The sequence below is a fragment of the Portunus trituberculatus genome, chromosome 33, assembly GCF_017591435.1.
Source record: "Portunus trituberculatus isolate SZX2019 chromosome 33, ASM1759143v1, whole genome shotgun sequence".
Classification (NCBI taxonomy): Eukaryota; Metazoa; Arthropoda; class Malacostraca; order Decapoda; family Portunidae; genus Portunus; species Portunus trituberculatus.
The window spans coordinates 4,541,053-4,555,181 of NC_059287.1; the positions used below are offsets into that span (position 1 = coordinate 4,541,053).

Here is a 14,129-nt window from a genome sequence, read left to right on the forward strand (position 1 = left end):
CTCCTCTTCCCTAGGTAAAAAGGAAAGAAAATAACTAATAACAGGAGAAACACCCTAACATTTAAAGATATACATTATGACATTATGAAGTAATACAGATTTTCAAGGAAGTTTTTTTTTTTCATGGCTACAGTAACAGATTGACAATATTTCTACAGTATCAACAAAAGAAACACTCTTGAAAACTCTTGAACATTTGAAGACAGACATTGTGAAGTGATATGGATTCTTAAAGGAGTTGGTTTATACTTGTAGCGACAGCTTAACAATATTTCTACACTATTAACAGAAGAAACACACTTGAAAACTCTGAACTTTGAAGACAGACATTGTTTAGTGATATGGATTCTTATAGGAGTTGGTTTATACTTGTAGCGACAGCTTAACAATATTTCTACACTATTAACAGGGGAAACACTCTTGAGAACCCGGCTAATCATCATGATGCCTTTGAAAAATAGTCGTGATGAGAGAGCAAAGCGGCCTCAGGCTTTGGGCTTGAGGACACTAATTATACCATCCTTTGTTAGAGAAATCCTAGGAATTTATGTAAAGTAATTGACACAGCTCGCTTTGATGTACATGGTTGTCTAGAAAGAGAGAGAGAGAGAGAGAGAGAGAGAGAGAGAGAGAGAGAGAGAGAGAGAGAGTTGTTATGAAGTTTTAAATTACGTAGCAGAGATTGAAGTTAGCAACGTGATAGCTTTTTTTATTCTTTTTTTCCCCACTAACAGTTTTATTAGTTTGTTGATTAATCATGACTTTTTTTTACTCGCCGCTTGACTGATTAAAGTTGTTCATTATTCACTGTTGTAACGTGTGTGTGTGTGTGTGTGTGTGTGTGTGTGTGTGTGTGTGTGGTATAATCAATAACTGCTTTGAATCATTTAGTTACTCTCTCTCTCTCTCTCTCTCTCTCTCTCTCTCTCTCTCTCTCTCTCTCTCTCTCTCTCTCTCTCTCTCTCTCTCTCTCCAGCCGTGTTATGAGGTTTATCAGTTCCCAACCTTTAATGAGCGGTTCTGTATGGACATCCTTCGCCTCGCCTACTCCCGCAACAATTGGTCACCTGCACTCAAACAGGTAAGCCACTCACTCCTCCACACTGCTCCTCCATACCCCTCCACACTCCCATCCACCTGTCCTCTTCTTGTTATTATTTCTATTGTGTGTTGATTTTTTTTATATTTGGTGGTGATGGTGGTGGTGGTGGTGGTGGTGGTGGTGGTATTGTTGTTCTTGATGTTGGTGTTCTTCATGTTGTTGTTGTTATTGTTGTTGTTGTTGTTGTTGTTGTTGTTGTTGTTGTTGTTGTTGTTGTTGTTCTTATTATTATTATTTTTTTTATCATCATTATTGTTCTTATTCTTACTCTTCTTATTATCGTTATTTCTTTGTTTTTCTCTTTCTTTTCTTGCTCCTTCTCTTCTTCCTTATCTTCTTCTTCTTCTTCTTCTTTTTCTTCTTCTTCTTCTTCTTCTTCTTCTTCTTCTTCTTCTTCTTCTTCTTCTTCTTCTTCTTCTTCTTCTTCTTAGTTGTCTTCTTCTGTCCTTTTTCCTTTCTTTTTCTTTTCGTTTTTTCTTCTTCTCATCCTCTTTGTCTTCGTCTTTTCCTTTTCTCTTCGTCTTCGTCTTCATCCTCTTCTTCTTTATTTCTTGAACTTCTTCATCTTCATCTTATCATTAGTATTAGTAGTAGTAATAGTAGTAGTAGTAGTAGTAGTAGTAGTAGTAGCAACATCTTCATTACTATTATTATCATCATTATCATTATTATTATTGTTGTTATTATTATTATTATTATTATTATTATTATTATATCATTATTATTATTATTGTTGTTGTTGTTGTTGTTGTTATGGACCAACACACCAGCTGCTGCCAATACACAAATGACCCAGTTTTCGCGTCGCATAGTATTCCACCTCCGTCACTGTCGCCTGCAGGACCCGAGGAAGAAGGGGCCAGGGAGTGAGTCAGTCCCTTCAGTGGACCAGTGGACGTCTGACCTGGGCCTGGGGGAGATGATGGACGCTCTGTACGAGGACGTGTTGAAGAAGCAGCTCAAGATCTCCTTCCCACACTCCAACCCGGTAAGACTTCGAAGACAGCGAGGGAAACAAAGGAACTGTAACACCTGACCTAACTTAATCTAACCTAATTTAACCCAGCTCAATTCAACCTAACTTATCCTAATAGCTTTTCCTTCCTTCTGACTTCTTTACACGTGAAGATTTGGAAGCCAGCTAGTTAAACAAGAGAACTATGACACCTAACCTAACCTATCCTAACCTATTTTTTCCTATCTCAACCTAACCTAATCTAACCCAACCTAACCCAACCTAACCTAACCTAGTACCTTTTTTCTTCCTTCAGGCCTTTTTACACGTGAAGACTTAGAAGCCAGCAAGGTAAACAAAGGAATTATGACACTTAACCTAACCTATCCCAACCTTACCTAACCTATCCTAACCTTAACTAACCTTTTTTGTTCAACTTCAGACCTTTTTACACGTGAATACTTCGAGGCCAGCTGGGAACTATGACACCTAATCTAACTTAACCTAACCTAAATTGGGCTTTTCTAACCTACCGTAAACACCTTTTGCCCTCCTTCGGACCTTAGATAGGAAAACTTCGGCGCCATAGAGGTAAAGGAAGGAACTATGATACCTAACCTAACCTGACCTAACACCTAATCTAACCTAACCTAACCTGATCTTGAACCTAACCTAACTTAACCTGATCTAGAACCTAAACTAAGCTAACCTAACCTAACCTAATCTAACCTGCTCTAACACCTAAACTAACCTAACCTAACCTAACTTAACCTACCCTAAACTAAGCTAACCTAACCTCACCTCACCTAACCTAATCTAAACACCATTTTTCCTCCTTCAGGCATTTTTAAGTAGTAATTTTTCGAAGTCAGCAAGGTAAACAAAATCAACAATGATATCTCTAAACACCTTTTGTCTTTCTTCAGGGAATTTTAAGTAGCAAATCTTCAAAGCCAGCGAGGTAAGCAAAGGAACCATGATACTTTTAATCTCTTCAGTACCATGACGCGTTTTCATATTCATTCTGGTGACTATTTTGGTGATTTTACACGGCTTCAGAAATATGTATTGGAATTAGAATAGTAAAGACTCTGGCTATTGATCCTTTGACCCCCAGAGACCCTTCCTAATGCAAATAAAATCGTCTAATCAAGGTAAAATGCGTCTCGGTATTGAAGGGGTTAAACGCCTTTTATGCTCCTTCAGGGAATTTTAACTAGTAAGTCTTCGAAGCCAGAAAGGATAACAAATCTGTAAGGGAACTAGCAACTAAGTAGGCATTTTTGTTGCTGTTGTTCCCCTTGGTCAACTTTCCCCTCTAACATAAAAGGAATTAAGGTACTTTAAACACGTCTTGTCCTCCTTCAGGGATTTTTAAGTGAGAAATCTTCAAAGCCAGCGAGACAACCAAAAGAATATTAACATGTAACTTTTAGTTACATGTTAAAATATTCATGTATCATTTGAGATATGATACATTTAAGCAGTTCATGAGCAATTTCAGTGATATGCACCGGGTAAGTCTTCAGACCTGTGTGGTAGCCAAGTGTGGTATAGCTTCTTCTTCTTCTTCTTCTTCTTCTTCTTCTTCTTCTTCTTCTTCTTCTTCTTCTTCTTCTTCTTTTTCTTTTTTCTTTTTCTTTCTTCTTCTTCTTCTTCTTCTTCTTCTTCTTCTTCTTCTTCTTCTTCTTCTTCTTCTTCTTCTTCTTCTTCTTCTTCTTCTTCTTCTTCTTTTCGTTCTTCTTGTTCTTTTCTTTTCTTTTTTCTTCTTCTTCTTTTCTTCTTCTTCTTCTTCTTCTTCTTCTTCTTCTTCTTCTTCTTCTTCTTCTTCTTCTTCTTCTTCTTCTTCTTCTTCTTCTTCTCCTTCTTCTTCTTCCCATCCTTACTCCATTTTTCTATATAGTCGTCGATTTGGATGAGCTGTTTCCATCCATTTCAATCTTGTGCTTCGTTCACATTAATCCCCTTCTCCCTCAGATCATCTCCCATGCAGTCTTTCCATCTCCCTCTCGGTCTCCCCCTTCTACCATGAACCTCCATCTCTAGCGTCTGCCTTCCATCATGATCCTCGTCTCCTCTTAATAAGTCAAACCATCTCAATCTCCTTTCTTGCATTTTCTTTGATACTTCTGGTGTCTTCCTATTCTTACCAAGGAATATTTTGCCATGTACTAAGTTGTCTGTTTCTTCTTCCCTTTGTCCTCTTGTTTATTCATGTGGCAGTGTTGAGTTTCCATTTGTCTTACGCTTAGTGTCAGCGCGGCAGCCAAGGGAGACCAGGAGCAAGGCAAGTGAAGTGAAGTGGGAGTGTGTTGGGCAAAGCAAGGCGCAGAGAGCGAGGGGGAAGCGGTGTTCTCATTATGGGAAGGAAAATTAGATTGCTACACTTCATAATTACTCTCTCTCTCTCTCTCTCTCTCTCTCTCTCTCTCTCTCTCTCTCTCTCTCTCTCTCTCTCTCTCTCTCTCTCCTTCATACTTCCGTCCTCACTACACAATGCATCTTATCACAAACAACCAACTAAAAAACGACCCGTCAACTACTCATTCTTTCTTTGTGTTCCCTTGTGTTCCTTACCCACCCGTCCATCTCCCTCAGGATGTGGTGGTGGCCTCACAGATAGCAAGGTTCCGCCCAGGGGAGATGCCCGGCCTGCCCTCACACCACGACGCTTCCTCAGTCACCTTTCACGTTTATCTCTCGCCCTCATATCAGTACCAGGTGAGTTTAGCACGTGTGAAGTGAGGTAACTTTTTAACTCTTTCACTGCTAGGTTCATTACTTTCTGTTACCAGTCGGGATGTCACTTAGGAGATGCACAAATAAAGGAACAGATTAACCCCTTCAATACTGGGACACATTTTCACCTTGAGATTTGTGTACGATTTTATTGACATCAGCAAGGGTCTATGGAGGCCAGAAAGTTAATGGCCAGAGTCTTCACTATCTTAATCCCCACATAAGTTTCTAGAGCTGTATAAAATCGCCAAATAGTACGCAAAAGGAGTATGAGAAACGCGTCATGGCACTGATGGGGTTAAAAGAGGCTTGAGAAGCTATTGAAGAGAAGGAAGAATATTGAAGAGAAAATAGATGGTGGGATGAAGAGATGGAATTAATGAGATAGAACTAAAAAAAAAAAAAAAGATGGGATTTACAGATGAAGGAAAACGGTTACAGTAGATGATAGAAAAGAAGAAAAGAGAAACTATACTTATCTTCTCCATAGCTATAGTTAAGAGACGAGCACAAAATAAAGTAAAAATAACGTCTTAGAATTATGAGTGGCTATGGGAAAAAGATTGTCCTGTCCAGTAGTGAATGTGTTGGGGATCCTAAGATAAAGATAGACAGACTTCCGGTTGTGTTGTGACAGGAAGTGCATGAAGGAGCCACGAGACTGAAGACTGAAGAGAGTAAACAAGAATGAGTGAACAAACAATAAGAAACAGAAAGGAGGAGAAGGAAACGAAAAACTAAATAAACAATGAGCTATACAAATAAAAAGATACGAAAAGAAGATGAACATAAAATGGAGAAGCAAATGAGAAAGAAAGGAGATAGAAGACAGCAAATAAACAAGAAATAAGAATAAGTAAAAAGAAATGAAAACCGGAAATGAATAAATAGATAGGTAAATAAACAAATGAGCAAATAAGCCAGAAATGAATGAATTGATAGATAAATAAAATAGCAAATAAGCAAAAGAAAGATAAAAAAACAAATGAAAAAGCAAATAAGCAAGAAATAGGAATAAACAAAAAAATTAAATCCAGAAATGAATAGATAGATAGATAAATAAATAAGTGAAAAAAAGACAAATGAAAAACAAATAAACAAGAAATAAAGATAAGCAAAAAGAAATGAAAGCCAGAAAGGAATAAATAGATAGAAAAATAAGTCGATAAAACAAGAGAGAACAGAAATATATGAGACAATTACCTTAGAGAAAAAAAATATATATTGACTCTCATCTGAGGAGGTAAATTGTTAAAAAATAAAAAATATCTATAATAAACTCAATTTGGATCCAGTGATTGCTAATTAAGGCAAACTAAAAAATAAAAAAAACACACATATCGCATTTTTCATTAAGAGTGTGCGCTGTGTACAAAAACCCAAAAAAAGGTGAATTCTAACTGTTAATTCCTAATAAAACAAAAAAATCACTCTATTAGGCAATTTGAAAGCGTCTGGCTGGTTCATTACCGCGCTCGTGTCTGTGAAGGAATGAAGAATGAGGCTTTATGATTATTGCTGCGTGTCTCTAATGGTCGAGTGCGTTGCAAGGCAGATAATTAGGACGAGTTGTGTTGTACCATCCTTGTTAATTACTCTCTCTCTCTCTCTCTCTCTCTCTCTCTCTCTCTCTCTCTCTCTCTCTCTCAACAACAAAAAATGAACTGATATTATGAAACTTCTTTGCTTTATTCCTTTATTTCGTTTTTTTTTTTTTTTTAATCAGAACTTCATTGCTAATTGACATAGATACATAAATAGATACGTGGATAGATAGAATGACTGATTGATTGATAGATAAATAGATACTGTGAGGTGTCAGATATATTCACTACCGCCTCTACATCTACGGAGAACCTGCGATGATAAGGCAAGGCAAAGAAGGAATGGGGAGGAAAGAAACACAGGAAAGGGGCGTACTGAGAGAGAGAGAGAGAGAGAGAGAGAGAGAGAGAGAGAGACGGTGGAGAAAGAGGATGGAAATACAGGGAGAGAGTGGGTAGTAGCGGTGGTAGTAGCTGTAGTAGTAGTAGTAGTAGTAGTAGTAGTAGTAGTAGTAGTAGTAGTAGCAGTAGTAGTGATAAAAATGGTAGCAGTAGTTGTGATAGTAGTAACAATAAAAGTAGCAGTAGTAATAGTAGTAGTAGTAGTAGTAGTAGTAGTAGTAGTAGTAGTAGTAGTAGTGGTAGTAGTAGTAGTAGTAGTAGTAGTAGTAGCAGTAGCAGCAGTAGTAGTAGTAGTAGTAGTAGTAGTAGAGCAGTAGTAGAAATAATAGTAGTAACAGCAGAGCAATGATAGCGGTAGTAGTAGTAGTGTAATATTAGTAACTGCAACATTAGTCGTATAAAAAATAGAAGACGTAGTGGTAGTAATAGTAATAGTAGTGGTAGTAGTAGTAGTGGTAGTAGTAGTAGTAGTAGTAGTAGTAGTAGTAGTAGTAGTAGTAGTAGTAGTAGTAGTAGTAGTAGTAGTAGTAGTGGTAATAGTAGTAGCAGTAGTAATAGTAAGAATATAGTACAATAGAAGCAGTGGTGGTGGTGGTGGTGGTAGTGGTGGTGATGGTGGTGGTGTTGGTAATTTAGCCTCATCATTCTTTTTCATTCACTAGTTATAATGACATCGGGTTTGCAATTTCCTTTCCGACACTTCACAAACCGGGCGTGTTGCAGGGAGGCGAGCTGGAGTTCCCACGGCAGGGGTGCAGGGTGAAGGCAGACGCTGGGGACGTGCTGGTGTTCCCGGGGCGCCTCACTCACCCTAAGGCGCTGCGTGACGTGACTGACGGGGAGCTGCACAAGCTGATCATCCACCTTGACATGTACCGCGTCAAGCTGAAGTATTTCTGAGAGCTGAGGTACATAGGTCTCATTGTTAACTCTGACTTAGGTTACGTTAGGTTAGGTTAAGTTAGGTTAGGTTAGGTTACATCTCCGTTTATTCTGTCTTCAACATTTGTGAAAGCTTTTTATTTATGGAATAGGGGAAGCTGGCGTAGGGTAACAAGGAATAAAAAGAAAAGGCCCACTTGATTGCTTTTTCCTGAGGTAACAAGCTTCAAAAGTTCTGAGCTGAGACAACAAACTTCAGTATTTCTGAGAGCTGATCAAACAAGCTTCAACATCTCTGAGAGCTGAGGTAACAAGCTTCATTATTTCTAAGAGCTGAGGCAACAAGCTTCAATATTTCTGAGAGCTGAGGTAATAAGCTTCAATATTTCTGAGAGTTGATCAAACATTTCTAATTTCAGGTTACAAGCTTCAACATTTCCCAGAGTTGACCAAACAAGCTTCAACATTTCTCAGAGCTGATCAAACAAGCTTCAACATTTTTGAGAGCTGAGGTAACAAGCTTCAAAATTTCAGAAAACTAAGGAAACAAGATCCCTTTGTTTACTTAAGCTTCAACATTTCTGAAAGCTGAATGTATTGTTGTTGTTGTTGTTGTTGTTGGTTTTAATGTGTTCTTGAATGTTTTTAATGTGTTATTCAATGTTTTTTTTCTGTTTTGAATGTGTTATTCAATACTTTCTTGTTTTTTATTTGTTATTCAATGTTATTTTTTATTTATTTTCTTAATGCGTTCTTGAATTCTTTTATTTAATGTGTTCCTCATTGTTGCTGTCTTTTTTTTTCATAATTCACACATCCATCCGTAAGCTTCTGGGACATCCATGTACCCTTGCGCCTAGAATGGTGGATTAAAATAAAAATACATGCATATTCCATTTTTCCTTTAGTGTTAAGACTGAGAATCTAAGAAAAGAGTATCCCGTCGCTAATAAAGGACATTGGTTCTAAATAACTGGTTTGTAAGTGAAGAAGAAAAGAAGAAAAGAAAAAGAAGAAATTAAGTGTGTGTGTGTGTGTGTGTGTGAAAGAGAGAGAGAGAGAGAGAGAGAGAGAATGTGCACGTGTATTTTTTTTTTTTTTTCACCACCACGGTTGCCTGCTGGTCACCCAGCCAGTCTTCCCCATTACGGAGCGAGCTCAGAGCTCATAGACCGATCTTCGGGTAGGACTGAAACCACAACACACACAACACACACCGGGAAAGCTGGGCCACAACCCCTCGAGTTTCCTATTTACTGCTAGGTGAACAGGGGCTACATATTAAGAGCGTATGTGCGTGCGCGTGTGTCCATATCTTAAAAACTACTTAAGTGTGCCATCTAAGTATCTTGTTTTCTATTACAAAGTCGGTATGTTAGGGATAACTATACTACAAAGGTGTATTTGCTTTCGTTTTATTGCATTTACACAAGATAACACCAAGCGTCCTAATTTTCACGTCATAATGTTGTCTTATCGCATAATATCTCCTAATTAGACGCATGAATTAGACGTTGTATGAAATTCACTTGTGTATCTCTTTCTCATTTTTTTCTTTATTCTTTTTCAACTCGATTTTCTTTCTCTTCTTTCTTTTCTTTTTTTTCTTTTTATATTTTTACACTCTCTCTCTCTCTCTCTCTCTCTCTCTCTCTCTCTCTCTCTCAATCTTTTTGAACTGTATATATCAAATCGCATGTTTTGACTCTTCCATATCAAACCTCTGAGAGAGGACTGGAATGAATCTCATGAACACTTTCCTCAATGATGATGCAGAACAGGATGCACAAATACATGACAGTTAACAATAATACAGTAGCATAAACAATAATATACTTTTAATCATGACTATATAAGCAATCTAATATCCATGCACTTTTTTTTTTTTTTTTTATTTATAGGGTGAATTAAGTAAAAATCACACAAATAACAGCGGGTAATATATAGATCGAGTTCCCTCAGCTGTAAGATTCGAAGCATAAGGTATCAAATGTTATCGCGCCTGGGACAGAGATAGAGCACGGCTGGCTATAGTCTTCAGGAAGCAGAGACATCAAAATAAACACGTACGCTTTATATCTTCATTTTTAAGTACCATTTCTATTCGTAACACCATTTTTCTAGACAGAGAGAAAAGGGGAAATATGTAAAGGAAAACAAGAAAGAGAATTAACTTGAAAAGATATCAAAGGAAGCTATTTAAGGGTAAGTTTTGGAAAGTATGTATACCTGCCACGGGTAGGATAATCACTCGAGCCACACACACGCAACGTCCGGTCCGCGTGATATATATAGTGGCAGATAATATAGAACGTACATTGCAGTAGTAGTAGTAGTTGTAACAATAGTAGTAGTAGTAGTAGAAGTAATATAGTAGTAGCTTATAGTAAGAAAAGAAGGAGGAAAAGAGAGAAGGAAAAAAGGAAGAGGAAAAAGAGAAGCCGCGCGGGAAATTCATTATACTCGTATGAAAGAAAATATGATAGAACTTCCTAAGAACAAACTATGCAAGAGAGAGAGAGAGAGAGAGAGAGAGAGAGAGAGAGAGAGAGAGATGTTTACGTTGACAAACAGATTTGTGTTCCTAGATGGCGCACAAAGACACACAAGGTGACGGAGGCGGAGGAGGAGAGCAGCAGCAGCATCAACCCAGCGCCAGCAGACGATATATGTCAGTGTTTTACTAGCGTGCAAGGGGGAAGGTTCACAGTGTTTCTCGCTCCCGTGATTCTGCCTTGCCTTCACCACGACGCTTCTCCCTGTACACCCTTTGCGTGAGTACATACAGGAATTAGTGAAGAAGTGCATGTGTAGATGGGTATTTTCAGGTGGAGCGGCTAACTGTCAGTGGGATTTATATATTTTTTTTTTCATTTCCGTTGCATAATGTCTGTCTGTGTGCGTGTCGTGTGTGTATGCCTATGATGATGCAATACCCGTGTGTGTGTGTGTGTGTGTGTGCATGACTTGTTTTTTTTATTTTGTCCTTGTGTTTTTCCCCGTCATTATTTTTTTTTTTACCTTTTTTTTTATCCCTTCCTTGACTTACCAAATGAATGCTTACCTCATACTTTGCGATTCATTTAGTGCTAGTCTCTCTCTCTCTCTCTCTCTCTCTCTCTCTCTCTCTCTCTCTCTCTCTCTCACACACACACACACACACACAGGGTGGAGTAGCGGAAGGAAGTGTGTGTGTGTGTGTGTGTGTCCCATCGAGATGACCAAGAACAGGTTTGTAATATCACCGACTTTGAAGAACCAGTCAGATTGAATAAGTCTTTTTTTCCGGTCACCTAAAACTGTGACCCCTTCCTATCTCTCTCTCTCTCTCTCTCTCTCTCTCTCTCTCTCTCTCTCTCTCTCTCTCTCTCTCGGAAGAATCTGGAATTTCCCTCCACTTCTCTTTCCCTTTCATACTCCGCCTTTCCTCTCTGGAGCGCAAAATTGCCCTAAATGACAAAATGACATGTTTCTTTTAGGTTCTGTGAGTTGGATAAGAGAGGAGGAAAAGATTACAAGGATATTCAACTCTGGGCATTTTTTTGTTGTTCTAGTTTTATGAATGACTTGAAGAGTGGTTAGCGGTTAAGAGTAAGGAATTGTTAGTTTGATTAATTAATTGTGCGGTTTTACGAGCATTGTTAGCAGTAGATATTGTCAGGTTAGGTTAGGTTGTCTTTAAACTTTTTGAGCACCATGGCACATTTTCATATTTATTTTGCTTACTATATGGTGATTTTATACAGCTTCAGAAACTAATGTGAGGATTAAAATAGTGAAGATTCTAACCATTAATCATGTGACCTCCATAGACCCTTCCTAATGTAAATAAAATCGGTTAATCATACCCAAATTCATGGTAAAAATGCGTTCCTGTACTGAAGGGATTAAATCTTAGACTGTCACTTCGTACATGTTTCTCTGTTCATCACTGTTAGACGTCTTCACTTGTTCTACAGCCTCATCCAATCTTTGAACTGGGAGAAACTGTAAGATGTATTATTTTTTCATTGTTATCTTTCTTGTAGATGTTTATAAAGACTTCACGCATTTCTTCTGGTGCGGTTTGATTGTTTCCTGTTTGTGGTACTGTACGTTCACTATAGTTGTTGTATTGTTTATATTAACTCCTTCAATACTGGAACGCATTTTTATCATGTATTTTTTATTTATATTACGAAGAGTCTATGAATGTCAGAAGATTAATGGTCAGTCTTCACTATTTTAATCCCCATATAAGTTTCTGAAGTTTTATAAAATCGCCAAACAGTAAACAGAACAAATGTGAGAATGCGACCTGTTACTGAAAGGGTTAAAGCTTTGAGGCAAAAATTTGGTTAAGTTAGTTTGGTTATCATGTTCTTATATGTAACTTAGTTTTATATTTCGTTATATGATAGAGTGGCATTCTTCTTACTCTCACCTGTATTCTGTCCAACGCCTTAATGCTAGAGTTAACCAGTATTCTCAATCATCCATACTTTTCTCTGGTATACTCTGGAACTCTCTGCCTGCTTCTGTATTTCCATCTTCCTATGACTTGACGTAATTTAAGAGGGAGGTTTCAAGACATTTATCCCTTCTCTTTTTGGCTAATTCTCTCTGACCTACAAGGGGACTGACAACTTACTGGACCATTTTTTTCGGTTTATATTTCCCTTGACCAACTTTTCCCTCTTACATGAAAAAAAAAATATATAAGTTGAGCCTTTAAATTAGATTAGATCGTTACGTTTAGTTTTCATTTTCGTTGTAATGATACTTTTTTACATTACGTTATGAAATATTGAGATATATTTCTATTATCTTTAAATTTGATTGTGCTGTGTTTGTTCATGGTTAAATTATTTGTTAAGTTAGGTTAGGTTTAAGTTACAGATCGAGTTGTAGCTTCGTTAGTCGTGGGTTGAATTAGTTAAGCCAATGTAGACTAACTTAACCTACTTGAATTAACCTAACTTAACCTTATAATTCCCTTTAGCTTATGTCAGGTTATATTTAAGTTATTTTCATCATCACATCATCATCATCATCATCATCTTCATCGTCACTGTCATCATCACCATCATCATCATCATCTTCATCGTCATCACCATCATCGTCAGCATCATCATCATTACCACCATTATCACTATCATCGTCATCGCCATTACCATCGTCGTCATCATCATCATCATCATTATTGCCATCATCATCATCATCATCATCACCGTCATCATTATCATCATTATCATTATCATCATCATCGTCATCACTATCACCATCATAGTCATCATCATCATCATCATTATTACCATCACCATTTACATCATCACCACCACCATCATCATCATCATCATCATCATCACTATCGTCACCATCACCACACGAACAAAACAGACACGCCTCTTTCCGTTCTCCATACCAGTCTAACCTGTGCTGCTTGTTCTACTCTTGTTCCTAAGTGCATTGTTCTCTCTCTCTCTCTCTCTCTCTCTCTCTCTCTCTCTCTCTCTCTCTCTCTCTCTCTCTCTCTCTACGTCAATGGTGAAACTGAAGTGAACTGTGAAAAATTGTAATAATCATTTGACCTTCACTTACCTCCGTTCATCCGGGCAGACACACACACACACACACACCTGGCATCCATCCAAGTGTCTTTCTTTACCTAGTCCTCACGAAATATTACGTGTAAAGCTTATGGAAAGATGGTAGTAGTAGTAGTAGTAGTAGTAGTAGTAGTAGTAGTAGTGGTAGTAGTAGTAGTAGTAGTAGTAGTAGTAGTAGTAGTAGTAGTGGTGGTGGTGGTGGTGGTGGTAGTAGTAGTAGTAGTAGTAGTAGTAGTAGTAGTAGTAGTAGTAGTAGTAGTAGTGGTGGTGGTGGTGGTGGTGGTGGTAGTAGTAGTAGTAGTAGTAGTAGTAGTAGTAGTAGTAGTAGTAGTAGTAGTAGTAGTAATGTTAGTAGTAGTAGTTGTAGTAGTAGTAATAGTGATGGTAGTAGAAGTAGTAGTAGTAGTAGTAGTAGTAGTAGTGGTAGTAGTAGTAGTAGTAGTAGTAGTAGTAGTAGTAGTAGTAGTAGTAGTAGTAGTAGTAGTAGTAGTAGTAGTAGTAGTAGTAGTAGCAGTAATAGTAGTAGTAGTAGTAGTTCTAATAGCTTTTGTTTCTGGATTTTATTGATGAGACAAACAGAGAGAAACACATAAACAGACAGACAGACATACAGACAGACAGAGGTCACATCAATACATCAACTTCATTTTGACCTGAAAGGTGTTGCAGTGTAAACAAGGGCGACGTTGCCACATTCCTTTCTTGCATGTAAATAAACACACTGTTGCCAAATCCCTCCCCCACCCCCACCGCTATATAGGTAAGGACGCGAGAGAGAGAGAGAGAGAGAGAGAGAGAGAGAGAGAGAGAGACGCCGAGTGCATGTGTACTTACCGTCCCTGCGTTTGCCCGTGGCCTTTTCAATGCACACACACACACACACACACACACACACACACACACACACACACACACAC

The 14,129-nt window shown here is 38.0% G+C and overlaps 2 protein-coding genes across 3 annotated transcripts in view; both read left to right on the plus strand.

The window, feature by feature from the left end:
* The window catches only part of LOC123512406 (procollagen-lysine,2-oxoglutarate 5-dioxygenase 1-like), a 38,076-nt gene extending 29,561 nt beyond the window's left edge, over positions 1 to 8,515 (plus strand). Inside the window, 5 exon segments of the mRNA XM_045268795.1 lie at positions 977 to 1,081; positions 1,944 to 2,090; positions 4,656 to 4,778; positions 7,466 to 7,650; positions 8,044 to 8,515. Coding sequence (XP_045124730.1) covers positions 977 to 1,081; positions 1,944 to 2,090; positions 4,656 to 4,778; positions 7,466 to 7,642 — 552 coding nt within the window. The 3' untranslated portion in view covers positions 7,643 to 7,650; positions 8,044 to 8,515.
* A 1,732-nt stretch (positions 8,516 to 10,247) lies between these two features.
* LOC123512235 (phospholipid-transporting ATPase ABCA3-like) overlaps positions 10,248 to 14,129 on the plus strand; it is a 137,657-nt gene continuing 133,775 nt past the window's right edge. Inside the window, exon 1 of one of the 2 annotated variants that reach the window (XM_045268493.1) lies at positions 10,248 to 10,398. The gene's annotated coding sequence lies outside the window, so the exon portion shown is untranslated. Of the gene's footprint in view, positions 10,403 to 14,129 lie in introns of both variants that reach the window. The other variant, XM_045268494.1, reaches the window with a different exon arrangement.